Source organism: Phalacrocorax carbo, chromosome 1 (assembly GCF_963921805.1).
Source record: "Phalacrocorax carbo chromosome 1, bPhaCar2.1, whole genome shotgun sequence".
NCBI lineage: Eukaryota > Metazoa > Chordata > Aves > Suliformes > Phalacrocoracidae > Phalacrocorax > Phalacrocorax carbo.
Genome location: NC_087513.1, coordinates 146,047,015 through 146,074,834, shown reverse-complemented (window position 1 = coordinate 146,074,834; position 27,820 = coordinate 146,047,015). Strand labels below are relative to the sequence as shown.

At 43.3% G+C, this 27,820-nt stretch overlaps 1 protein-coding gene across 3 annotated transcripts in view; it reads left to right on the top strand.

The window, feature by feature from the left end:
* Positions 1-27,820, top strand: part of CRACDL (CRACD like) — a 66,008-nt gene that overhangs the window by 11,197 nt on the left and 26,991 nt on the right. For 2 of the 3 annotated variants that reach the window (XM_064438712.1, XM_064438699.1), the window contains exon 2: positions 27,471-27,547. In XM_064438712.1, coding sequence (XP_064294782.1) covers positions 27,481-27,547 — 67 coding nt within the window. In that variant the 5' untranslated portion in view covers positions 27,471-27,480. Of the gene's footprint in view, positions 1-11,388; positions 11,648-27,470; positions 27,548-27,820 lie in introns of those variants that run through there. The other variant, XM_064438705.1, reaches the window with a different exon arrangement.

The window sequence follows — 27,820 nt, the reverse complement described above, 5'->3', positions numbered from 1 at the left end:
CTTCCCTTCCCTTCCCTTCCCTTCCCTTCCCTTCCCTTCCCTTCCCTTCCCTTCCCTTCCCTTCCCTTCCCTTCCCTTCCCTTCCCTTCCCTTCCCTTCCCTTCCCTTCCCTTCCTTTCCTTTCCTTTCCTTTCCTTTCCTTTCCTTTCCTTTCCTTTCCTTTCCTTTCCTTTCCTTTCCTTTCCTTTCCTTTCCTTTCCTTTCCTTTCCTTTCCTTTCCTTTCCTTTCCTTTCCTTTCCTCCCTTCCTCCCTTCCTCCCTTCCTCCCTTCCTCCCTTCCTCCCTTCCTTCCTCCCTCCCTCCCTTCCCTCCCTTCCCTCCTTCCCTTCCCTCCTTCCCTTCTCTCCTTCCCTTCTCTCCTTCCCTTCTCTCCTTCCCTTCTCTCTCTCTCTCCTTCTCTCTTTCTTTCCCACAGAAACATCTTTGCCATACTAATATCTTTATTTGTGATAGGAATTTTAAGGGATGTTCTTTTGGCCCACAACATCAGTTGCTTCTTTGGACTTGCCATGCATCTATAGTTGATGGTTCTGTAGCTCTCCTTATATTGGATAAAGAAGCTCTGCTGCATTTTAAACTTGCTGTGATTTTTAACCATTGCTTCAGTGATGCTTAACTCAATCACAACAATAATTTGGGTTACTAATTTTCCCGTTGTTTTCAGCCTGAAATTTAACAGTGGAAGATGATAGGAGAAAAAGAGAGGCATTTTTTCCTAGAAGCAAGTTGAAATCACGGGTATGTAATAATTTAATACTGCATATCTGATATTTCAGGATCCCCAGGTGGTCTTCAACCCTTGAACAGGCATAGTTCGAAGTTTTTATGGGGCTGAAGGTCGATCCCTTTCAGAGATATATGAGCTAAGTAAATGGCCCGGCTCCTCTCTGACATTTGCAGTGAGTCTGCAGTATACGGCAGGATAATGCTACCTGACCTGCTGTTTTGACAAAATTATGCCCTTTCAGCTGGTTACCATCTCTTGTGTAACTCGGTACTGTTAGCACAAGCATATGAGGGTTTATATTTGGACCCTGGTGGAGTACTTTAAGGAAATGCTATCTGCTATAAAGAGGTTGTTTCCATAACCTTTCTTATGGTGAGGATTTTTTTAGTAAAAGCTGATCCTGTGAATCTGATGCCAAATGAGTCTGTGAGCAGAGAGCACTATAAATTGTCATGTGTACACAAAAGATTTTTGGTCAGTTTTCTTGAAACTTTGCAGAAATTTTCTCTGGAACTCTTGCAATGAGCCTCATGTAGCAAGTTTCTTAGTCAAAGCAAAACAGATCAATGGGTTTACTGGCAATTAGATGGTAACCTTTAAGTCAAATTCTGTAATTTTTATCCATGTTGCTTCAACTGCCTGGTTTAATAACTAGCTCAGCTGCTTTGCAGTCTTATTCTGAATGAAAGCCACCAAGCTGTAGCTCAGCCAGAACAACAATTTGGGTTATAACAGAGGACCATGTGTACAAATAGGTGCATCTCAGTATGAACCTCCCTTCTGTTGGACTCGTGGGGACTCTGGATCTGTGAATGATGGTGGTGGGAGCCTAGAGCAGGGGCTTCCTACCTTCATCTCCACAAAACAAACTTGCAAATTCCTTTTCCAATCACATCTGCTCCTACAGCACAAAATTTTGTCAGCGGTATCTCTACAATATAAAGCCTCATTCCCTATTAGCTTTTCTTATCTGACTAGTTGTTATTCTATTTCTGAAGCATAAGGCAAAATAAAACTGACCAACATACGGTTGTCATTGTAATATTTATAAATGATTACAGCATTTTATTTCCTCCATTCACGCTTCAGGATGGAATTAGGCTGGAATTTACAATAGCACTCAGCATCATCCTGACCCTGTTTACTGTGTTATCAAATTTGGAGTAAAGCTGAGTGCTCTTACTAGCTCAGCCCAAGAGTTTGCTGTGGTGCCATCACAGTATTATATTCCACAACAGGTCTGTACATTGTGTAGTGATCTGGAGACAATATCTTCTTTAACAGGTTAAGGTAAGGAAACAAAAGCCATTTGCTAGTGGAGGTGAGAGGGGGCTGCTGCGACAGGAGCATGCAGGTGCTATATTTACACAAGAAGATTCTTAATAAAAATGAACTTCAAATTTTAACTAGTCTGCCTGACGTTTCTTAGTAAACTCTCAGCCACGTCGCTTAGGAAAAGCAGATTGTCAAATACCAGGAGAAACCACCTCAGTCTTTAAATGTTTTAATTAATTGTGTCGGATGTGTAACGTCTGATAACATGCTGTGTGTTAAACCAGAACGCCCTGACAGCTTTGTGCAGACTGCTTGAAAAGAGCATTATTTACTTTGCTGAGTCAAAGCACAAACTTGAGCATGTCAGAACCAAGGGTCACTGTGCAGCCATAACCTGCCTCTTGCAGGTGGGGTGGACTTCATCACAAGCTATTCAACCTTTTGCCCTCCCACTCAAAGGATGTAAAAGTTATACCACTTGCCGAAGTTAAAAGCAACTGAATATGATGAAGGAAATTAATACAAATAGCACTGTTATCTCACCTCTAATAAAATATCACTGGCTTACAGTGAAAGCCTGAAGGGAAGTTAATCAAGAAATAGAGACATTGTGTGCTGCATAAATCAATGTTGATTTCATGTAGCTGTAAAAGTGAAGGCATAAATTGTTTACGTACAGCCATCAATTCCAAGACTTCAAACCCAACTAAAATAGAAAGAAAATTACTTTATCCTGGGCTTGTATGTCACCTGAGAAGTAAAAGGTACTTAAGCCCCATTTTCTTAAAGACACTGTAGAACTTAAGAATTTGTTCCAGATTAGGAAAGTAGTTTACTCTGCTGTATGATTTTCAAATCATACAATATTTAGTAACAAGACTATGCCCAACTTATTTTAGAACAGACTGTTAGAAAAAATACCCTGTAGATAGTATAGCATGGAAACAAAAGATATATTTAAAAAGGGAAGGAGCTTTTCTGCTCCTGTTTTGATGTTCAGATGGCTTTTTGAGTACATTAGGGCTTTATTGCCTCTGTTTTCTTTCTCTCCCCTTTTCTTTTTGATGTCACTGTTTCTTGCCTCTAGTGAAGCCCAGGGAGAACCTGCACAAGGAATGAGCCAGAGAAACGGACCACGTGCAGAGGGCTGTCAGGCTCGCAAAAGGAATAAAGTGAAATTTGTGGCAAGGGCAGGAGAATAAGAAAAGAAGATTATTAAAAGTAACTAAGTAACTGTATTTGAAATAAATTTTCACCCTGCTACTTCAGAAGTTACATACAGCAACAGGGCAGACTGTGCCTATTTCTCTTGTTCTGTTTGGCCGCCTGCCTGACAGCTCGGCACGCAGGTATCCAGCAGCCAGTCCGCGTGGGCTCAGCTCGGTGTCTGCCACCGCACCGCCTCTTGCCCCAGTGATAACCGGAAGGAAATGGAGAGAGGTGGTGGTTCTGTGAGGGTTGTTTGGGGCACACAGAGGAGTGGGAGCTCAAGGGGTTGCCCTTTAGATCATTCGAGTAATACAGTAGGCACATGTGAGAGGAGACTGGTATTGCTGTGCGTCGTATGGAGATCACAGTCGTTTCATTGCTTATGCAATAGCTCATTCTTTCACTGGACGTTGTCCTTCGATAGTAATAGAACTTTTATGAGTAGTTATAAGATTGTGAGAGCTTGTCTGGAGTGGATGCAATTGCGTCACTGCAATCGTATCCAGAACATACTCATATACACAAAGAGAAACGAGCTATACGGCTACTTCCCACTTAAGTGCTGTATACTGATAGCTGCATAACAGGCCATTATTTCTTTCTTTAGCTTGCGTACCCCAACCGACCAGAGTATGTCTTGGGTACTGTACTGTATTTTGTATGTTATAGTGGGTTGGCTGTAATGTGACTGGGCATGTTTGCATCAACTTCAGGCTAGGTGGAACAATAGCTGTGAATGTGCAGAGACAATGACCACAGTGCAAGCTAGACAAGCCCTCTGAGGACTGAAGATGCTGATGAACCCACACTGTTCTTTCTCCTTATTGCTTGTGTTATCCGTGGGTGAACATGGCCCCAGCCTAAATAATCTTGCTATGTAATGTGAAAGCTGTTTAGCCCTATTGCAAAGGGAAAAAGAATAAAGCTTCTTTGTTCCCCATCTCACTGCTCCTTTCCCCAGGAGATCCTCTCTTGGTTACCATGGATATGCAGACTGGTGGTACAGCCTTCCTGTCCTTTATACAGTACACCTACTAACATCTGTACCAGTGCAGCTTTCAAATATAGACCTGGCTTGTGCTCTATCTGGCTAGGTCTGATTCTACTTTACACATTTCTGTGACACATTGTTTTTGGCTGGTTCTTCAACCTTCTCGAGCAGATGTAACATTTCATAACTTGTCACTGAATTTTTATCCTTCCATTCATGATGGTGACAACCAGAAATCTGATTGTCGTTTCTTTGTGAACCACTAACATGAAGTACATAAAGCAGCTTGGGAATTTCAAGAAATCAGCACCACTCCCTTGAACGCTGGGTGGTGTATGAAGTATCAGATTACACAAAGACCTGGAGCAGGCGGGTCAGTGCAATACAGTTCAGTAGCGAAGGAATTTGCTTTGCAAAAGAATTTATATGTCTTCAGTTGCACTCGAGTCTACTTGCACTTGATTTGGCACTCACTGGGTAATTAGGGGATCTTTCTTTTGGCCTCAGTGGGCATTATCCGAGCTGCTGAGACCAAGGACATAGAACAGCTGGGATAGGTTTATTAGTTTCATAACTGAGGTTGGAAGCTCTGGAAAGCTAGGACCAGCTCTGTAATGTCAGCATTTATCTACATGTTAAGAGATCTAGACGCTGCAGACCTCACAGTGTTCCCACTTACTTCACCATGTGATGCAAACCTGAGAGCGGGCAGGCTGTTTGGATGTCAGCTGAGCCACCAAAACCACAGGAGAAACAGAAAAAGGCAAGTGTATATGCAAAGTAAGCACACGGAGAAGCATTGAACTAGGAGTTCTCAAGCTTTTGTTCACTTAGACTATTAGGATAAACTGTTGGTCTTTTGTGGCATTCAGATATGAAATGAAATGAATATTTTTTTCAATAAAAGAATGGGTTTTTTCTGTCTTTAAAATACCTTCAAGAGAGTGCAACGATAATAATGAAAGGATTATAAAATGTTTTTGTTGAGAGTTTTGCTGTGGCTATGATTTGTCCAAGCTGTGAGAGATCTTCTCAAGTATGGATAGCACCAAGCTTTTTACTGCTCTTATTATTTAATTGTATTCTTGTAGCGTTCAAAGGACTCAGCCAGCACAAGGAGCTATTGTGCTTGGAACTGTGCAAACACTCAAGAGACGGAATCGTCTCTAAAAAATTCTGAGTTTAAAGTTACAAGATGGGTAAAACATGCACGTCCAGGCAACTCAGTAATACCTTGCTGTTAGGCATTTAGGTAGGGTCATTGCAAAGACTTTTTGGCACCGTTCCCTTCCTTCTCCCTCTGTGCTGCCTCTGTCCTCTTCCTCACACCCTTCCCAGCCTGCTGCTGTTGCGGTTTTGCAGGCCCCTGTGCTGGCCTTTCTGCTCTCTCCTGGAGTGCTGCCCATGGGCATGGGCAGGGTACCCATATTCATGTCAGTTGTTTCAGAGTCCCCTTACATTGTCGCTGAGAAGAGCAAGACAGTTGCCAAAGACTCTGGAAAACGATTCGGAGGATCTAAGTCAAGTTTTATTTCCACACAGCACTTGTTTCTTTTGGAAGCACACGTGCAATTCTCTGCAGCTTCTCAGCAACAGTTAGCTGTTGCGCAACATATCTTCTCTTTGTACGAGGCCACACAACACCAGCTGTTGGGGCTGCAAATCCCTGTTCCAGGCAATAGCCATGACACAGACCGCTTTCCATCATTGAGACAACATGGTTGAGTTCTTCTTGGTACTTGTCTTTTGCTCTGGCTTTGTGCTTTGTTCCCTCTTACAGCTTTGCTCCTGCAGAAGTGGCTTTCAAAGGCACAAGAAGAAAATTCCTGTTGGTGGAGCAAGGCCTCACCCAGACCTGCTGGTCTGCCTGCCATACTATTTTGGATGCCAAGTTGACAGCAAGAATGAATCAGTGCCATGAGATGGAAAAGCAAGTGTATCATTTAGCTGTTTGGACCAGCAGATGGCAAATGTAGAAGAAAAAAAATCAATCTAAAAGCCAATCCAGGGAATAGACATTAAATAAAGCCATCTGGCAAACATATGAGGGGAAAGAAGAAGATTAGACCAAGTTCTGCTTTAAATATCTGCTTGCAACCAAGAGGAAGTTGCTGGGAACTCATGCCATGGGAGAACAGACTTTGAACCTGTAAGAAGTTCTGTGGAGTGTCAAAACCTTTGGCAGCATTGAGGGCTTATAAGACAGACCCTAAACTGCCCAGCAGGGAGAGCCTAAGCAGCAGCAGCAGCATTTCTGCCTGTGTGAGATCCTGGAGATACTCCCTGTAGAATAGTGAATACAGGACTGCTCGACGCCCCACGGTGGGACTGCAAAGACCACATCTAGGAATCTGATTTGTAGAAAAGGGCTAAAAAGAAGAGCAAGAAGTAAGCAAAGAGGGTGATCAAATATATCCCAAATTCTGAAAGGCATTGATAAATCTGGTTTTATGCCAATGCCATGGCAGTTTGTTACTTTGCCCTACTACTTTTATCCTCAGAGGAGACAGATGTATGTGGCTTTGCACTCAGGCTTTTATGTAAAGTTTCCAGAGAGAAGGACAGTTCATTGCAAAGGGAAATGGTAACTTACATAAGTGCCCAGCCTTTCTTTTGGAAACTTGCTCTCATGGAATGTGATTTCAGAGGCCCAAAGTCTAGCAGATGTTATTACTATTTCTGTTTTACAGGTCAGCGCTTTGGTTTTTTATACTCTGAGAAATGCACACAGCTGCTAGCCTGTCTTTTGCATTATAAGAATAAGCCGATTCTGTATCTTATTCTTAATTTACACATGTGCTTTTTTTTTCCCCCACTGGTAAAATGGGGGCGTGGGATCTGTGGCACATCTTGAAAATTCAAGTTCTTTAGCAACCAACAGTTTTATTGGCAGACTGTGTCATCTTCTTATTCCGATATAGAGCAACAGTGGATCATTTTACAATGAAGGTTGGTCTTGATGTCCAGGCCCATGGCATTAAACAGAACAAATAATCCCACCACTCAATTAGAGGAAAAATTCAGTATTGTAATGTCATTTTTTAATGTCTGTGTGGATAATGAGGCTCGTATCAATGATGATGTGGTAGCTATATTTTGTGCATTGCCACTTTTGGATGCTCAGGTGGAAGATGGTTGCCAGCTCTCACCGAAGAAATTTTTAAAGTGTCTACTTCCTTTCCATCTCATCTGTGCTGCTAGTGATTAGTTATTGTATCTGAGAAAGTTGTCTTTAGTTTCCGTCAGCATCTAATAGCCGGACTAACAAAAAGGCAGTATTTCTGTCCCTCTGCTCAGATGAATAATTCATTGCCCTGCACTTCTTGTGTAAAGTAAATTTGAACTGTTTCTTTTGTAAAGATTATTTACAAGAGTGTCGTGGACACACAGAAATTAATTTGCTGCCTTCAGGGATGTCATTATCTTTTTACTGAGAGGGAAGTAACAGTTGATTTCTGTTAAATTTTGGTTAAAGAATTTGCTACATCTAACATTAGAAGGATGGTATCCTTTAATTGGGGAAGTTGGAGTTTGGCAGGTTTTCAGTGCTGTTCTGCTGCTATTCTCCCCAGCTCAGACGCACAATGGGCTGGAGGGATGCTGGCAGTGTTGCTTGGTTACAATTCATCAGCATGAATCAATGCTTCACGCAGCTCCTCCTGCATCTGAACAACTGGGAGACTTCTCGGTACTGTATTACTGATGTATGTGGAGATGTGACTGGATTACCTACTACCTCAATTACTGTAAAACTATACCTTTGCACAGGGGTTTGGGCAGCAGTGTTTGACTTTCAGTGGTAGAAGTCAGGCAATTTCCAACTGCCTGTTTTACATTGCTTTACAAATATATAGCTGAGCAAAGCAAATTTTTAACAATGTATTTTGTTGCAAGGTGAGTTTGATGAGTTTGGTTCTTTAGCATCCTTCTGTATTCATCAGGAAGGTTGAACCCTTCATTAAGTATCTTCCCCTGGAATAGACACGTGCCTTGCTGAAACCTGCCCGCAGGTGAAGCATGTGAGAGGACCTGCTTCCTTCCTCTTAGTGCATTTGGCCAGATCTTAAGCTGGCATAAAATGAAGCTGGTGGAGTCATGCCAGTTTAGACAATAGGAAAATGTGGTAGATTACTTTTTAACACTATGGAATGGCTTTTCTGTACCCCACCCAGATCCATTTTCCTACTCACCCGTTCTTGCTGCTCAACACACAAACAGAGGAAGTGTTAAGGGGGAGGAAAGGCACCCAGTTTGGGCTCTCCCTCGAATCAGCTTTTCCAGCAACATTTTTCCTGTCTACATCCTTTTTCTAACATTTATATAAAACTGCTTTATTGTTTTGCGGTTCTCACTCGCTTATTGCCTGTTATCGCTCTGCTCCATGTACCATTCACACCCCTTTTTCCGCAGAGGAGAAGTTTAAAACTTCCCATGAGTCTTCACAGTGTTTTAGTTATGCTTGAAAACACCTAAAACAGTCAATGGCTGTACAATAATTGGGAGCTTTTCCAAAAGCGTCAATGACAAATCGCTGACTGAGCTATTTGCTCATCTGTGGCCAGGAGATCACTGGATTCTGGCACCTACCTGAAGGACTGTCTTCATCACCAAGTATCTCCTGTGGCTCCCAACCCACATGACAGTCCTGGTAAATGTCCTGCAGTCTGTCTACAGAAAAATCCAGAAGTATTTTTCTCATCTTCCTCCTCCCATTTCACATCTGAAATTCTTGTCCCTGAAAGGCTTTCCCTTTCCCTCTCTCTTTCAGGCTTAGCAGTTCTCTGTTTCTTCTCAAATCTTCCATACTTGTGTCTTTAAATTTCTTTTTGCTTATAATAAGGGCATCATTATTAAAAGCTTATAATTGCTGCACCTTTCATTTTGCCAAGCTTCCTCTGTTTTCTCTAATTTCTGTTATTTAGTGTCAGCTTGTTGCGTTGCTGAACATTACGGCCATTTGGAAGAATTTGTAGGAAAAAAACTCACTGAAGTGACATCCACTCCACTTGTTTTGCAAAAGAAGAATCTATAGTAAAAAAAATTAATCTGGCGCTATCTAAAATACAAATATTTCTATGACCATGTTCTCTGCATCTTTCTGCCTTCTGGCGATGGTATCTTTACGATGGCCTTTCATAAAGAAAACTGTTTCAGAATACCTGCACTACTTAAAATACAGTTGCACTGCACAGAGCTATGATTTCTGACTTGCACCATGTTCTGTTATGTGATCAGCTTTTCTTTAGCAGCAAGTGAACTTATATTTTCAGTTTGTTTCAAATACCTTAAATTTCTTGCTTCCAATACCTTAGATTTTCAGTTTGTTTCCTCCAAATGTTGCTTGGTTATTGATAAAGATTTTTTTTATTGTGACTCTCTAAAACCTGGACTAATTCAGCTTTGCTGCTCCTTGGGTCATGACATCTGTAACTATTTTGTTTGGAAATTTAAGTGCTTTTGGGATAGGACTTAACACTGAGCTCTTCCTATTTCTGCAAAAAGATGAGAGAAAGGAAATGAACAAAAGAACTATACTTTTCCTATCAACGTGACGGGCTTTGACTGTTGTTCAGAAAGGTACTTGAAGCACCTGCTTTTGGGCAGTTGTAATTGCTGCATGGATAGACTGATTCCCTGGGTAAATACAGACATTTATGGGGGAGGGAGAGATTTCAAGCATAGCTAAGAGACCATTGCCTGACGCTGAGCCTGTGTTGAACACAGCTTTATTGGGCCACTGTAGTAACGAAAGGAGAGCCTTTTTGGGGATACACTACACACATCAGCAGTAAACGTTGGGTGTGCCATTGCATAGCTGAGATGGTCTGGCGATTCTGCATAGACACTTGTGTGCATTTCCCTTCCATTAAAACACTGTTTTGTTTTTAACAGATAAAAAGCTTTCGTAAGTTGTGGAGTAATTCCCTTTTAAAGTCATAGCTGGACTCTAGAGATGACAGGCCAGCCTTCCTGTGCCTGAGACATCTCTTTAAAAGAGCTTCTGCTCATGTGATGGCTGGGTGGTAGGTATACCTGCTGCAGATCTCGTGCAGAGAGCGTGACCTACAAGGATGATGCTGGAGCTACTGTCCTGGCTGGGCCACGGGTCCTCACAGATATTCCTCTCTGGGACTGGCAGCAACTGCCCAAGCATCTTTGCTCGTGTGATAACGTGCCCAGATGCAGTGGGGGACCATCCAGCTGGATCAAAAGGACCTACTTCTTCACTGACACCCCTTGTCCCTCCCAGCCTCGCTGGCCCCTCCAGGCTGCAGGAGCCATGCTGCATGTGGTGTGCGCAGCATCGCTTCTTGACATTATTGCTAAGAGGATGGACTTTCCTCAGAGTCAGTAGAAAGTAAACAGGCTCTTCTTTTTTTTCAGATAATCTGGTCTGTCTGAGACATTTATATTATGCTGCACCTGAGGAGTGATTATTTGCTTTCACTGTACAGGATAACTAGGGTCAATTATACATCATGTAAAGGACCCAGAGGCACTTCAGGTCTAATTCAGCTCTTATTTTCCATCTTTTAGAAAAAGCTTGCTGAGGAGGATGAAGCTAAATAGAGTAATTAATACAACGGCGTGGCAGTAACTTAAAATATTTAAAAGGTCAGAAAATACAGAGTTCTTGTATCATCATTAACTTCCCTGATTTGCTTCTCTTCAGATTTTTATGTTATGAACTTGGCTTTAGAATACACTTTGTAGCATACATGTCTGGGATAATCTTAACGTCTTGATTTTTGTATGCTTAATCTTCTGCCATTGCATTTGTTAGAGCTGTGGCTGTGTGCATGGTGGATGATTTATCTCATGACCAAATTTGAAATACAAAGATCTTATTTCAAGGTTAAAAACTTTCTGGTTTCATTGGCATGAAGAACAGAAATTCACCCTCCATTTTTGCACGTGGTCTTCCCATTGTCACACCAACTGCCTTTTGGGTGTAAAAATAGCTCAGCTGCTGTCCTTTTGTCCTGGGTGGTCGTACATGGTGGCCTTTGCAAAGCCAGGAGTTACTTTTCGGCATGTCCCTGCCTTTCCAGGAAGGACCCAGCTAAGCTTCCTGAGCAACACCAGCCTCTGCTAAGAATTCAGGTCAGGATCTCCCTGCTTGTTTCCTAGCAACTGGGGGATACTGGTGCTTTCTCCTCCTTTGGCCTTAGATACAGGGATCATTTGGTGAAGGGATTGGGGCAGTGCTAATAACTCACGCTTCGGGAAGGCAGAGCATAGCCTGGTGCTGGCTAACTGATAAGGTGTAGGGTGCACTGTCCAAGTCGAACCGAACTGAGACGTTACAGAATCCTCCATGCAAACTTGAAAGTGCCTCTGCTGTTTTTGCGACTGCTTAAATGTCTGGCGAGGTGACAGATCCATTTTGAAACACCAGTAGCCTTTTGTGTTACGTTGAATCTGGCAAACAGGAACATATGCAGGTAAGCAGCTGAAGAGAGTTTGTGTCTGAGGTGCTTTAAAGGTTGTTTTCCTACAGGTGTAATGTGTTTCTTGGTTACACAGATGCACAACATTTAGTTGTGGGAGTATTGACCTGCCTTTGTACTTATTAAAGTTTCATCGCATGGTAAGTAAAAAAGTTAAGTAGAAAGATGAGCTGTCTTCCCTAGTTCTTTGTGGTGTCTCTTTACAAAGTGCTGAAAACAACCTTTAAACTTCTCTAGTTAATTTATTGTAGAATTAGCTAATGAGAAATCCTTAGGTGATTGAGAATTATTGGTTGCCATGTTCTTACTGCAACGGCCTCCTTGTAGCACATTTACAAAATGGAAAGCAGCAAGTTCCTCTAAGTGTTGTTTGCAGAGGCCAGCAATGATTGCCTCTGGTTGGTAACACAATGGGATTTGTTACTGCTTTTTGTTTTCCTTTGATATATTGGAAGTAGAAACCCTTTAACAAATATAAAAAATAAAGGGATGTGTTGTTAAAAAAAATTAGGAAAAAAAAAATTGTTTTCCATGTGCTGTAGCCTCTCTTCTCTACTCACAGATAGCAGAGGTGGTAGGATTTAAACCAGAGGATATTCATATCTTGTGCTGGTACAGGGTTGGTGTGATAGTTTTCTGAAGGACGACTCCTCACAGAAAATACAGTTTTCATATTTTGAAAAATGTGGAAATTAATGTCTCCAGGTGCATACAAGCTATTTAACTTGCCTTTCTCAGACCTCTTTAAAAAATACGTTCCAGCTCTTCAGCAATATGATTTGGCACAGCTCCAACTACCTTCAGCAGAGGCCCGCCAAATAACGTCAGCCAAAGATCTGGCTGCACATCTCTAGGACAGGTACACTGCAAGCATGTTCATAGCGTTTTTGCACAGGAGGCTGTAGTGGTGGATTCTGAACAGGGACATAAAAGACTGGATTCTTTTTAAGCCGTATATTTTAATTATCTCTGATATGAAGCTTTTAATTTGAGTGCTGACTCTAAGGCATTCAGGAGCTGATTTCTTCAGAGAGACTGAGTAAGTGCAGTTTCAATTGATATTTTCCACACTTAGTATTCAGAAAACCAGTTCCCAGTCTCTCACATTGCATACCTGATACAGTGCCTGCTTTTCAAAGTGTGCATGTGTAATTCAGTATCCCAAGCTTTTTGTCTTTATCATACATATGGGAGAGCTCATACATCCATTCCTAGGACCCAGAGTGTATATGTCCACTTAAGAAGAGAGAAAAAGTCTATACTGGGGCAGGATCTTTGTGCAGTTCAGGATGTTCTTTATTACAAAAGGCTCTCCCAAGAGTGTAACTTCACACTACTGCATGTTTAGGTGATGTGGGACAGAGAAGGAGTATCTTTTTGAGGAGGTGCTTCACATTTCATTTAATTGTTCTGGTATCAAGGTCAACAACTTTCAGGAGACAGTTAATAGCAGAGACCTCTTTAGTCACTTTGATCTAGCTGTTTTAGCAAAGCAGCATCCACAGGGGGTAGCATGGGACCCAAGAGATTAAGTCCTCCAGCACTCCCTGATCTTTCTTCTCTTCATAAAGCCTTATGGCGTCCCCTTAGTAATGCTCTTCTGCCAGAGCTGGTAAACATCTCATTCCTTGCCCATTGCCATGAGTCACAAATATTTTCAAAACGTGTGAAAAAAATATTAAAAGGAAAAGGAGGCGCCTAAGCAAAGAGGGTCAGATTTTCCTTGAGCTTGAGCTAGTACGTTTGCCAACTTCATGTAAAAGGCTAAATATTTTCCTGTTGCCCCTATATCAGAGAAGCTCTGCACATGTGCAGATGGCTGGGCCTTTGCAAGTCCAGCCAAGGGAACGTACACTGGTGCTTCGGGGTTTGAAAAGAAGCTGGAATGGGTCCTACAGTCTGGTGTTGGCAGTCAGCATCAGCAGTCTGGGTGGCTGGATGTAGGAAAGAGCCAATTCTAGGGAGGTTATTGGAACATATGGCTTGCACAGAATGGCATTTCTTGATAGAAAATAGCTCAGACATGCCCTTGGATTCTGCAGTAGAGAGCAAGCTAGAGTTGGAAGGTGAATGCTTTCATCTCTGCCTGTCTGCCAACCCGTGCAAGTCTAGCTGGGATCTGAGAAGCGTAAAGCCAGGAGTGACCTTTGTGTCATCTTGCTATAGAGGCCACCTAGGGTCCAGTGTCCGATTCTGGGCATCTGGCTGCCAGAGGAGATGAGCTTAGAGTGGGACAGGTGCAGAGCAGGCCAGGAGTAAGGTGGCCAGGAGAATAGAGAGCTTTTCGCTGTGAGGAAATTAAGGTGCCATGGCTTGTTTGACTTTACGGATGAAGGATGAAAAGGGAGACGGCAGTCTTCTCTACCCCTGGCAGGAGAGAAAAGCTGCCTTGAGGAAAGGATCACATTGGCACAAAAATGAACAGGTATAGACTGGCCATTTAGCCTGGGAATTTCAGCCACTAGAGTTACAGAGTTCTGGAATAGCATTTCAGTCAAAGGGATGGAGAAAACTGAATAGCTTTTAAAATAAGACTTTAATCAGCCTGTGAAAGGATTATATGGAGTGTTTGCCAGCAACAACAGGGGGCTGAATGCTCAGGAAGTCCTGTCTGGTAGTATGTTCCCAAGTTTTATTCTGACACACCTGTGTGAAGCTCAAAGATTTAAGTGTACCAAAACATGCCATTCTTCAGGAGACTGTGCCGTATGAGAGAATTTTAAAAAGCCCAGCAATGCATGGAGCCCCTGTGCTGGGAAGGGGCTGATAGGTGGGATGCATCTGATAGTGATAGAACTTGCAAAAACACAGAGCTGAAGAGCCTTTGTGGGCAAAACAATTCATCACTGAACTATGTAGGACACTGGATAGGTGCTGAGCATCTCTTCTGTTACTTTGGACATGCCCAAGGGATCAGAAAAAGCCAAGAAGTGCTAGGACCCTTCAGAGGTGCCATGAGACTGGTCATTTTGGACATGAGTTTTGATACGTTGCTGTAACTAGCTCTGTACACCCAGATTTTTCACTTGCCTTCCTGGAAAAGCAAACGAAACACAGCAGTTTGAGGCAGGGTTCCCTCCCCAGGAGTGGTGGGATGGCCCTGGAGGTGCCCTGCCACTTCAGTGGTTTTATTCTGCACAACCTGACTTGGTTGGGATCATGGCAGACCCACAGGAGGTGGGAGGAAGACCCACCACAAGCAACTTTTGCTCACACAGCTTTGCTTTCTGAGCTCTGATTAGGAATGCTACTCTGCCACCCTGTCTCCCAATGGCGTCCCTTTCGTTCCCCACAGGGAGGTTGTATGCCTCTGCCCCTCTTCCTATGTCTGGAAGAGCATCCTCTTAAGTTAGATTTTTCTAGCATCTGAATGCCAGTGCCATTTAATTTATGAATTCTGCAGTAGATTTTGTTGTGCTCATTTCAATCAGGCAGAGTTTGAGTATTGTACAGTCACGTGTAAAGGTGATGGCAGATGAGAGCTGTTTATGTCATGCTGGATTTCTGCAGCTCACTTACACTGTATCTGCCAAATTGCAGGCAGGAAATTTTTGAATTAATGACAAATATTTCCCAACAGTAGTTAGTTAAGTGCCTGCACATGTTAAATTAACCATAAGAGTCTTGTCGTAGTCATAAATTAATAACCTGCATTTCATTGGGGTTTGAGTATTGAAGTAAAACATTCATGGTGTATTCAAAGAAGTGAGCCTGGGGGCAAACGGGATAAGTACCCAAATGGGTCTTTTCCTTTCTGCCTCCTGGGGCTTACTTGGCACAGGGGATAGGACGGTGGGGTTGGGAATGCAGACCACCTAACCATGAACACTATGTAACGGTGGCTTCCTCTATCCTCTGCAGAGATGCATCTCTTTGAAGTAAGGTGATTTAGAACTATTAATATCTGAAGTGTCTTCTTTTCTTCATTGCCTGGAGGGAGATAACAGCCAGGGACAAATGTGTACGTGAGAGCTTTCTGCCAAAAGGATCTTAAAACAGTGAGGGGTTTCACAAGGGAAGTTTTCCTCAGGTCAGAGGAGGACAGGGAGAATTTCTGCCCCAGTGGTAGAAGTGGGAAGAGACTGAGGGCAAGTGGTGATGTGGGAAAGGGGGATATTTCTCCCAGTGTATTCCCCACCAGTGGTCCACGGGACCCATTCCAAGTGAGATTCAGGGAGTGGGATCCAGTTCCCTTTGCCTCCTGCTTTCCACTACACCATGGGGTGCTCTGGGGAGCTGGCCCTGGAACAGAGATGGTACCTCGGTCTGTGCCATCAGCTCCAGCAGAGCTGAACCAAGGGACAGGCTTGGAGCTGTGCACTGCTTCTGTATGACAGACTCACTCTGGTCCCTACTCTGAGAGATGCTTCTTGGAGGGCATCAGGAAAAGCATTTAATCTCTCCATACTTTTGTACCCATCTGTAAAATGCAGGTGCCAACAATTCTTTTCCCCCTTTGGAGAGCCTTTTCAAGTTGTAGGCTGATTGTCGTCCCAACATTGTATATGTATGGACTGGTGCAGTATAAATTCATCATGGTAGGCTTTGTAGTGGTATGAGTGGAAACAGCTGTACTTTTGTAGTACAGTTTGTTCAAACAGCATGATGTTCTCCACAAAGTCCCGTGTGACTTGAGGTCAGGGATAGGTCTGAATCTCAGGTCTTTCAGAGAACCACAAGAGCTAGCAGCTGCCTCTTCCACTCTCTTTTGTTCTTTCAACCTCCAAGAAAAGCAGCGGCATCATGATAACGTCAGTGTCATTCTCTGAACAGCGGCTGCATTCTGGTAATGCATCCCCTGCTCTCTGCAGGATTTCACGGCTACAGGTGTACTGGCTGCTCAGCTGGCTAGCAAGAGGAACAAGCAACTGCTTTCCTCCTGCTGTTGGCTTTCCTGCGGTGGCAGCTCCACACGATCACCGGTTTTCACAAATCTGGCAAAAGCTTCATAGCTTTGAGATGTGTCTCTCCATCAAACTCAGCTGAAAAAGGCCAATGGCTTCAAGAGCGGTGGGGAAATGGCAAAATGGAGCAGGATAGGCAGTGCAGTCATGTAAGCATTGTTTCCTTAGGAAATTAAACCTAGGGAGTAGCAGCATTGTATAGTGATGTTTATCACCTGTCCTCCTGCACTGGTTTAAGATGAAAGTGCTATCAGGGCTGAATCCGTCTGTTTTGCAGATGAGAGGGGATGCACAATCAGTGTGACACTGTGACTGGTAGCATATTATTGTGCTGCTCTGGATAGATAAGGAGCAGGAGCCCTCCCAGTGATTATGTCCCTTACTGTTGTTATAAACACTGCCAGGGAAGGTTTGATCTCTTCAGTGCTGTCCTGTCTTGTATTTTCTCTTGTCCCCTCTCCTCATTTTGTTCTGCAGGTAACATTTTTGCATATAATCTTCTGAATATATGAGCACACATGCTTACTGTTACTTGTTCTGGACAAATTGGCACATGCAAATGCTTTCTACTTCCCAGCCCAGGGCAATGAGTGGGCTCGTGCAGGTGGTGTAGGGCATGCTAGAGGCTTGGCCTTGGACTTGTGACAAGGCAGCAGTAAAAACTATTAAGCTGCATTCAGGGTACTGACTTCCAAAAGTCAGCAAGTCTGAAGTGGCAACTGGAGGTGAAACGTGCAGAGTGACTTGCCAGAAGATATTTTCACTGACGTTATTGCTGCAGGGGAGGAGCGAAGGGGAAAACAAGAATCGGAGCAAGTGGCTGTTACTTCCAGTTGCTCATATCCTTGTTTTGGAGTGCAGAGTGTGATTTGGAGCACAGACCTGCAAGTATACGGGCAGAAAAGAGCTACAGGAAAAGACCTCTTCTCTTTCAAACGCAAAACAACAAATATGTCCTGAATGGGTAATAAGAATGAAAAGTTTGCAGCACACATCTTGAGGGAGTAAATGACAAAAAATTAGGGCTCTTAATTTGTGAAATCCTGATGGTGTTTTTCTTATAGATCATGGAGGAAGGTTCCAAGCAAAGATGAAAGAACTCAGCCATGTTGTTTATTGTGGCGTGGTCGGAAAGCAACCTTCCAGCCTGTTCCTGTAAGAAATTATTTGGGTTAGGAAGACTGTCCAACTTAACTGGACTCCTACCTGAAAGTAGTCATGTATTTCTGTGACCCTGCATTAAAAATCTTGTGCTCTTTTTTTTCTGGCAGTGATCTGAGTGTTACTCAGGTGGAGGAAGGAGAAAGGAGCCCATGGCTCATCTGTCTCCCATCTGGGCTCAAGAAAATCATTATCAACTGTAAGCCTAGAGGGACTAAAGTAGGAGGGGTCAAAAAAGGCTAAATAAGGTCCTTCCCAGGTAAAAGCCTGTCACATGTACTGCTTCAGAGCGAGTCTTGTACAACAGTTAGACAAGAGGCCGTTCAGCTTTGCATTTGGCCTGGGGGGTTTAACGAAACAGGAATGTGGAATGTGTTTACAAGGTAGCATTTATTGCTGAAATATGTGAGTGCTGTTGCCCCGGGAAATTTCAGAGGATTGAGATTGCGCTGACAGTGGCTGTACCTCTTGCACAGTTCATGTGGATGTTGAGGAAGAAACTGGCCTCTGAGTCTGCAGCCAGAGCCCTGCAGAGGGAATGCAGGGGAAGATGTTCCCCTTCCCCACCACTTCCCGCTGCTCACCTCCCACGGCTCCAGCTGGATCTCACTCCGTCCTCTCCGCCCCTTCATGCTAGGATGATCCAGGAGGGTGAACCGGTCCTTAGGCTGGAGACATGGCTTCTTGTTATCCCTGCGTCCGAGGTGACTCCAGGTTAGCACATGACTGAAGCTGGTTTGGCAGAGCGATGTGGGCTGAAACAAGGCAAAGCCAAGGGAGTGCTGAGGACTGTGGGCCCCTTATGACACCTTTCATGAGCAGCTCCTGGAAATCAACCTGCTTATGTTCCGGCTAGTCTCAGCTGGTGGGCTGGTGTATCTCTGCCTGAAAGGGCTCATGCTTTTCTTAGAATATTTAATTAATTCTCTCTGCATTCCCTACATCCTTTCTTTTTTCTCTTCTTTCAATACTCCATATAAAAACTATTCTGCACATGATGCATAGATGATCACAATGCTTACTTCATCTTTATAACATAGGAATTCCCAAGGAAACCAGTAAAGCCCAGCCTAATGTCTTTATTTTGTGCATTTTCTTAATTATTTGTGTTTGGCCAAACTGGACTGTATTTTTCATCACATTAATGGCAAAATATTTGGAAGTAGGCCTGAGATATAGCTATATTCTGTGTTCAGATGAACGTCACATTTGCAAAGATTTGTCATTAACATTTAAAAAAACTTAATCAAAATGTTGAAATGACACGCCTTAATACACCACACTTTATGCAGCTGAGAGTAAATACTCCGTGCACTGTAGATGGGCTCAGAAAGGATGAAAATTGGGCCACATTCAGCTCTGATGTTAGCAATTGCCTTAATTGTCTGGTTAACCTGGCCTACTGAGCTTTCTTCAGAATAGCAGGTAAAGCTGAACAAGGATCTCATTCTGGGTAGTGCTAAACACTGCCTGCATCTTAAACTCCCATTAACCTCTGCACTGTACAAGAACACGCTTACATTAGGCTAATTGATGGGGCAGCAGGTGTAAGTGTACTGTTCCTCAGGCCTTGCTGTGGTTCCGGGTGATTCTTATTTTTTCTTTGCCACAAAGTGAAGGCAGGGGGAGAGAGAGATTGAGAGAGAGAGAGTGTATGTGTGTGCGCATGGGTGTGAGTGTGAGTGTGTGTGTGAGTGAAGATTTATTGCATTCACGGTTCCAAAAAGCAAAAGAAGGATCAATGAAAGTCCTGTTATGTTTCCTTGAATTTAAAGGCATTGAGACCTTATAACAACATTGAGATTTCTGCTCATTCTGAATACCAAAAGACCTGGTATAATTATTTTTGTGAAATAGCTTCAGAAATGTTCCCAGTGCTGAATTCAAGAATAATTGCAATTGTGGCATGTAGAATCAAATGTAATTTTGTTCTACCTAAAGCAAGGCATTTTACTTTCTTTTCTATTGCTTTCCAAGGAGAGGAACAGTGAATTTTTTACTACTTTCCTGACCCTTGACTCTGAGAGACATTAGCTTGCTATTGTACAGAAAAGATTAACTTCTTCAGAACATTATTAGCCAAAGTACTCTACGTGAAAACTTGGTATTATTTAAGTTCAAAATACAAATTATTCTTCTATCAGTAAAGGTGGCTGATACAAGCCTAAAATTCCAGTAGTATGTCGAGCTGTTTGTGCTCCTAAATATAGCAGAGGATCTCTAGTAGGGAGCCAGCAAGGGGGAGGTCTTGTGTCTTTGTGTTAAACAGCTACGTCTTTATTATCCCTGTATGCTGAGAAATAAGAAGGAGAGCTGATGTGGCTTTATTACTCTAACAGGTCTTTTAATAATCGTGCTTTCCATGTTTGCAGAATAGATCTCCTGGCCCCTCTATTAAATCACAAAAACTAGAGAACTGAAAGAAAGAAGGAAGGGGTTACTCCACAGGAATAAGACATTTCACATGAGTCTGCTTTATTCATTTGCCAGTGTAAACTCCTCCACCCCTCCCTTTTAATTCTTCTATATAGTTGTTTGGTTTGCTTTGTTGGTTTGTTTTTTTTTAATTTTGTTTTGTTTAAAGAAAGCATGCAAGCTACGGCTTTTCCCAAATATGACCCTTGACAAGGTGTATACCCCCAAGTTACTGAGCTCTATCAGGGAAGCAGAGTTCCTTGCACCCTTCTGGGGGACAGCCTATTCCCTGCACTAGCAGGACATCAGGTTGGGCAATCCCAGTAGTGCCTTCCGACCTCTTAGGTCTGTATGTTCTGTTGCAGTGCACTTTTTTAAAAACAGAAAGCTCACTCTTCAAAGGCTGCCTGGGAGGAAAGTTTATTTTCTGGAGTGTTTTTCATTTCTCTCAGAAACAATGGGGGAAGGAAGGTCTATCAATTTAAAAAAAAAACCAAACAGGTAGAGAGAGCAGGGGTTTTTTCCTCCTGTCCCTTGGAAATGCATTGTGCTTGTAATAGAGAAAGGAATGTGCTGTTGGCAGGGGCATGGCAGAAGGGCTGGTCAGGATCCAACACAAGAACCTGCATAGCCTTTGGAATAAACAGGGACAGATGCACCAGGGAGGAGTTTGGGCTGGTTAGGTGAAGGAAAACACACACTGCCCAACAGCAGTGAAAGAAGCAAGTGAAAACAACTGAACACTCAGCAAACACATTGAAAGGCTTGGGAAGATGCACCTGCTGCCTCTTCTGTTTTTCCTGTCATAACTTGTGAGGCCCAACATGCTGATCATGGCAGGTCTCGCCCTGTTTGCACGAAGGCTCGGAAGGGGAGCCCATGCAGTGAGCTGAATCCTGCCTCCCCTCTCCCATCGTCTTTTTTTATTACTTGAGATCCCTTGGTGTCTTTTCTACCAGGGATCACAAGGACATCGGGCACAACCTTATGTTTACACAGTATGCAACGGTGGATTTGAGTGATAGATGTGAGTACTGCAAAGGGAAGGGCTGCTGCAGAGAGAGAGTAGTGTGTGAGTAGTTACACATAGCTAGTCCCTGTGCCACAGCTTGCTACTCCTCCACCAATGTTGGAGGTGGAGGAATAGCAAACTCTGGAACAAGGAGCAGCACTGGAAGAGATGATGTGTTGGTGCGACTAACTTTTGTTAGTCATTTCTGAGAGAAAGGGCAAATCACTCACAGTTAGCTCTATTCATTTTGACAGCGACTGGGAGGAGGATGGGAGGATCCCTAAAAGGCAGAGTTTTAAAGAGGAGGGCATTGACTTTGTGTTCAGGCTAGGTGCTGTCACCTGGATGCCAGCCTAGGACCCACGCAGCCAGGGAGAGGATGCTGGTAGCAAAGCTACTCGCAGCCAGCCTTGTTCGGAGCATGAGGAGCGGCACACAGGCTCTCACCACACCATCGTGGTTGGGACCTCTGTTAGTAGGAGAATATCTGACCAGAGAGCATGTTGAACAGCAGGGTTTCATGCACTGTGCAAACACCTCCGCATCACAAGCTCTTTACCCTGCTCTCCTACGCGTCCTTCTAGCACATCCCATTGTGCAGCGTCTTCAGCACATGGTCTTCCCTAGTTGCACAGATAAACCTTTGCTTGGGAGGCAGGTGATCACGACACACTTTTGGACCTGCGCTATGCCCAGGCGTGGTGTCCTGGGGCTGTGTCTGGATGGTGCTCTTGCTAATCCCTGTGCCAGAGAGCTGGAGCATCTCCAGAGGTGTGAAAACTCTGCTGATGTGCCTGCTGCTGGCATGGGATCGCAGTGGGTGCCCTGGGCTTGCTCCCCCAGAAACCTTGAGCTGTCACTTTTCTGTGATCCATGTGACAGGAGAAGGGGCTGCATGGTCCATGGATGGTGCCTTCATTTTGGGTCTGAGCCCTCAGAGAGGGGGTGGGTGAGGAAAAGCTGCCTCAGTCTTCACCTCTGGTATTTAGGATGTGTTTGGTTTGGTTACTACTGCAGCTAGAGGAGTCTTTCTATTTGGGGTTTCTTTATGTCTCCAGAATCCATGCATTTTCTTTCCTAAATCCACAAGGCTAGGAATTTTAGTGCATATCATGATACTGAAGAGAGAAAAGGGCAGGTCTTCCTCTATGTGAAATAATTTCCCTAAATTTAGATTTTTTTAAAATAACTTTAATTCCTGGTGTTTCTTTGCCTACTAGAAATAGAATATTCTTATACAACACAGGAATAAAAGGTGTAAATTGCTGTTGTTTGGTTCAGCTGTGATTTTTTTGGATATGTGCTTTTGAATGTGCTTTTTGGATACATGCTCTTTGAATATGTGCTTTTGAATGTCTTGACATTTGGGAGGGATAGGAAGGGGAATAAACAGCCATTGTGTTGTCATATTGCCTCTCTATTCTCTGCACTCACGTAGTCTCAGCTGTATTTCTTGTATCTTAGCTCATCTGGAAGGGGCATGGGAAGGAAGAAGGAAAGTGGAAAAAGTCTCTGCTGGGAAAAGTTCAATATAGAAAAAATACTTCTATAAGCTCAGGTGATATTTATCAATTTATCATCAGACATTTTGGGCTTATAAAAATCTCACAATAAATTGATAAACCAGCTATCTCTAGTGTTCCGCTGTGAAAAGAACCACACATAAAATGGAAAGGGAAAGAAAAAGGAAGAGGAAAAAGGTACGACTGCCAGCAGTGTGGTAAATCTTGCTCTTGCTAACAGAAGAGAAGTGATGCAGACTGCTCCTCTAGGATGCGAATCATGCTGAGTCTTCAGATCACAGGGTGATTTAACTTAGTGATGGACTTCAGCAGATCCTTGGGGAAACTGGAAATGAGAAAGCTCAGCAGCCCCGCTATGCAGCCGAGACTCCAGCTCCAAGCATAAGTGCGCACTGAATACCATCCGTGCTGGTGGGTGCCGATTCAGAGCTGTTGGATTTTGTCAGCATTTCATTGCACAGCTATTAAACTTGCAGACCATCATAGATTTTAAGCAAAGCTTTGAGGAAGATAAAATTTAGCTCCAGAGCAAACAATCAAATCTCTTTACATCAGGGGAGTGACAAGCAGTTACAGTCATACCAAGGGTAAATGTTGGCCTCTGTTTTTTTTTCTCCTCCTCTTAAGTATCATCTTTTAATTGAATCTTTTGTGTGATGAATGTATTAATACCGGAGGGTTTGTTACAGGCACAGAGGGAAAAGCTTGAAAGATTGAAAAGTGAAAAAGCTGCCTAAAGTTGTTGTTAGAGTAGGTTATACTAAAGGAAAAGGAGAAATATAGACAGAACTGAGTTCATGTGAAAATAGAGTTATCCCATGATGGGTGGTGAGCAGGTGAAAACTGGCATTTCTCTAATAGCGTTCAGCAAAGGAAGAGTTTAAAAGGGAAAACAACTTTCCTCCATGTCAGTAAAAATGTCATCATAAATTTTAAGGTAGAAATGAATGTGATTGCCTACAGCTAGGTTCGGTGAGACCCTAAGCCCTGCTCGCAGGGCGATGTAGAGGGATCTCTCGCAGCTGTCTGATGCTCAGCAGGGGCCAGTATCTCTTCACACGGTGTTGGGATATTGCTCCAGTGGAAACCGTCACTCAGCAAAACACTCAAGCAAGTGACTAAGACTCAACTTCAGTATTTGCTTAAAATCAAGGTTTGCCAAAAACCAGTCTGTTGACTTTCAAGCGTATTTCTGAAAGCCTGGCCACCAGCAGAGTACCCGTCAAGTGTTTTGCAAGTCCTTCCAGTCCCTCCCCCACCGTCCTCAGGTTAGGGAAGTGGGTGCCCATTCATCCCTTGATGCAAAGAAATCTCTTGGTAATAGCAGCCATAAAACTCCTCCAGCACCCTTGGTGCTGGGTGGGCAGCTGTGCCTTGTGGTCCCTGTCACAGCGCATGTTTGCAAAACATAGTGGCTGCGGTGAGGGCTGCTGCTGCCACATCCTCCTGTGTGTCAGTCAGCTTGGGCCTGGAAGAGTCACATCAAACCCTAGGTTCAGGCTTGCCTTTTGAACTGAAAACCTGGGGTATACCCACTCACAAGGTCTGGGTAGTGCAAGGTCCACACAGTTCCCCAATCCTTGTAATTGCGCGCCGAGTTGAGATGCAGTTTTTATAAAAGCCTTACGGTCCCCCCACTGCAAAACCAGTATTGCCCTTTTGACCCAAAATTCTAGGACTTCTTCACTGTAGTTTAAAATAATCATGTCCCTGCTGGGGACATCAGAGTCTCTGGGCTCATGCACAGGAGGCAGAGGCTGCTGATACTTGTGGCTAGTGTCTCCTCCACCCCAGGTGCCTCTGACCCTCCACCTAGGGTCGCTTTCTGCTTCCCTCCAAAGTTGTCTTATGATGTTTCAGGTTACTTTCCTCCTCACACACTGCCTGGATCTCTTCGGCAGCTCTCCCACAGCGAAGCAGCCAGCTCTTTCCCAAGACAGCACTGGGCATTTGTCCGGGGATGAATCCAGTAGCAGTGGTGGGAAGTTACGCATGCTGGTCACCATAACAGGGTTCAACTCTAGGTTTCCACAGAATTGATAAGCCAAAAGATAGATTCCTCTATAAAAGTACTTTTTATTAATCTTGAGCTGGGTGCCTCTGAAGAGGGACCTCGAACAAAGAAATCCCTGGGCAATTACACCCTTACAATCTAAATTCCCCAGCCCTCATGTGACAGTTCACACCAGTAGTAATATTGGGGTCTGGGATCTTCCTGTTCTTCATTGGGTTCTTTCATTGTCTCTAACTGGGCCGTTTCCTTTCTTATCTCCAAGGTTGCAGCTTATGTTAATGAATGTAGTTTCCTTATCTTCTGGCTTGAACCAGCACTGGGGCCTTCTTTTACTTGACTAGGTAAATGTTCACAGCTTGCAGCCTAAGGCTTCAGCAAATGTAGCTACTAATGCTAAGCCAGTTATGCTAAACAAGTTCTAAGTAATTAGTATATGAAATCACACAACACTGGCCAAGGACCTGGATCCTTCTCACAAGCCGGCACTCCAGCCCTGCACCCCATGCTGCACCTTTGGAAGAGACATCCCCAAAAGCACAGTGGTCGTGGGCTGCCTTCCGCAGGTGTTGGGCACTTTTTGGAAAGATGCACTAAATCTTAAAATGACCTTAAAAAACAGCAAAAACATGGCAGACCTGAAGAATGCCATGTGAGGTCAGAAGGGGAGTGAGGACCTTGCATCAAGACACACTGCAGGCAAGGAGAGACCTCATCAGGGTTCAGTATACTTCTGTTTCCCCTAAGTGAGGACATGTATGCTGCACCCCTGGTCATGTACTACCATCCCCAAATGTTTGGTGTGCCCAGTGGAAACGCTCTTTGTGACCTCAGATGTCACAAATCAGTCACATGAATCTTCTCTGAAATTTTGGTGGAGCTAACATTTTTTAAATCGTTTCTATTCTCTAGAAAATTGACTGCTAAGGTTTGGGATGGGACAACAACACATTTCTGGTTTGTCGGAAATATGATGTATTTTCTGCTTGAATTTTGCCAGAGGGAATGTGTTTATACTTGCCTGCATGTTTCAGACTAACATTTCCATTATGTGGGTATTTATCCCCCGGTGGCTTTGCTCTTCAGATCTAGTGAAGTATGGCGTATAAACATTTGGATAAAAAAAATACACCCTCACCTGAGTGCAGCCAGATGCAACGGAGCTATGCCAGTGGGCCACAGCTGGGGATCTGAGTTATGGTATCCATAATTTATTTAGAGACTGTAGGATCCCACCTCTGGATGCGTGTAGCTTATAGAGGCTACAGGCCGTGCATATAACAGCTGAAGCTTTAAAGATATTGATTTGTGCTCCTGCCATTGCTATTGCAACATGACAGCATGAATCGGAGACACCCCGAGCCTGTTTAATAATTGGCAAGGTATGCCACAGCCCACAATACATATTTATCTGTCACCTCCCACCAGGCATTTACTTTAACAGTATATGTACCATCCATGTCTGTTCTTTTCTAGAGCTGATTCCTTACCAATTCTCCCTACATAAGGCAGATGCCCTTGACCAAAAGTTGCTCACCCTTGTCTTTGTGTTGAACTCTGATTTCATTTCCCGACACGCGGTGGCAGGGGGTGTTTTACAACCAGCGTGTGGGTCCAGCTGGCAGGGGAGCTCTGGAGCTGCTGGGCAGTGGCGGTGCCTTTGCTGCGGCTGTCATGCAGCTGTTCATCATGGCCCGGCTCAAGCGCTTGCTGATGGCTCAGGTGACACGTCATGTTTTAGACTTGAGTAATAAATGTTTCATTTCCATTTCGCTAGCTCTTTGAATTTACGAGCCTCATTACTTAAGTCTGCTGGTACTTCAGGGGATCAAAATAGCCACAGTGTACTCACCCTCCCATCCAGGTTGTGCTGTGAGCATCTGTCACCATTACAGCCCAAAGGGTTACTCAGAAGCTTTTAACAGTCAATGGCATCCATGACTTTATTCTGCCTAGACCATGAAATTACGGCTCTCCAGATGAAGAAAAGAGAGCACAAACAGACTACTGCTCTGGAAATCCATTTTAAATTACAGATATTCTGTACTCAGGCTTGGGGCATGTACAATTTTGGAAATATTTTTAAATTTAGGAACCTTAATAAGCCAAGTGATATTTTGCTTCCAAAATGCAAAGAAGAGAGAAGAAAAGAACATCAATTGGTTTATTTTTACTTGTGTTTTTCTGTTGTCTATACCAACAAAGTAATAAAAAGAGCTGTTACCTTTTCACAAGTTGCTTAAAAAAGAAGAAAAACTAGAATCTGTAGATTATTTCAAATTGGGTATAAATAAAGGAAAAATACATGCGGTTCTTTACTAATGTTACTTGTACATGTTACCCAAATGCTGTAATTATTACAGAGACATTTTGTCTGTGCTCCTGAATAGGTGCAGAGAGGGAGAGTCAAAGAAGCCCACCTCCTCTGATGCATCCTTTTAGGAGCATTTGTGAATTTCATCAAATTCAGTTTTCAGTCAGGAGAGGCTAGTCGGTTAACTAAACCATAATGTACTGTTGTCTTATGAAAGTGGAAATATTCTATGGAATTTATTACACCTTAGCCTAATAAGCATCATCTGATGGGATATTTTTATATTTTATGTATATTTCTATGTAGATATAATACATATATTTAGACATATATGCTCTATGTATTTCAATATAAAAGCATACACATATTATTTTATATTTTTATATTTTAGTAACTTGCCTGCAGATATGTATGCACATGTATAGTGAAGTACTGTTATTTTGTTGATATGACTGACACTTTTTCTATCTCCTTTAGTGACTGTCACATGAGCTTCTCAAGGATAATGGACCCTAAGATGCGAGAGACCGAAGGAGATGGAGAGGACATTTCAGGTAGAATTGCTCCCTTCCCCAGTGAATGAAAAGTGCTGTGACTTCTTGACCTTCAATGCCTTAGCTCTATCACAGAAGTGAATTTGTTTGTTTAGAGAGCACATTCTGCCTTTCTCTTCTCCTGTCTCCAAAAGCTGTTATATTTTTGACATTTCAGGGGCTTGAAATAAGATTTTTTTAGCATCTTGCAGCCAAGTTAACTTTTTTACCCAACAAGATCCAACAGTAAGTGAAATGCTGTCAGGGATACCTTGCGGTGCTGTCATGCCAACT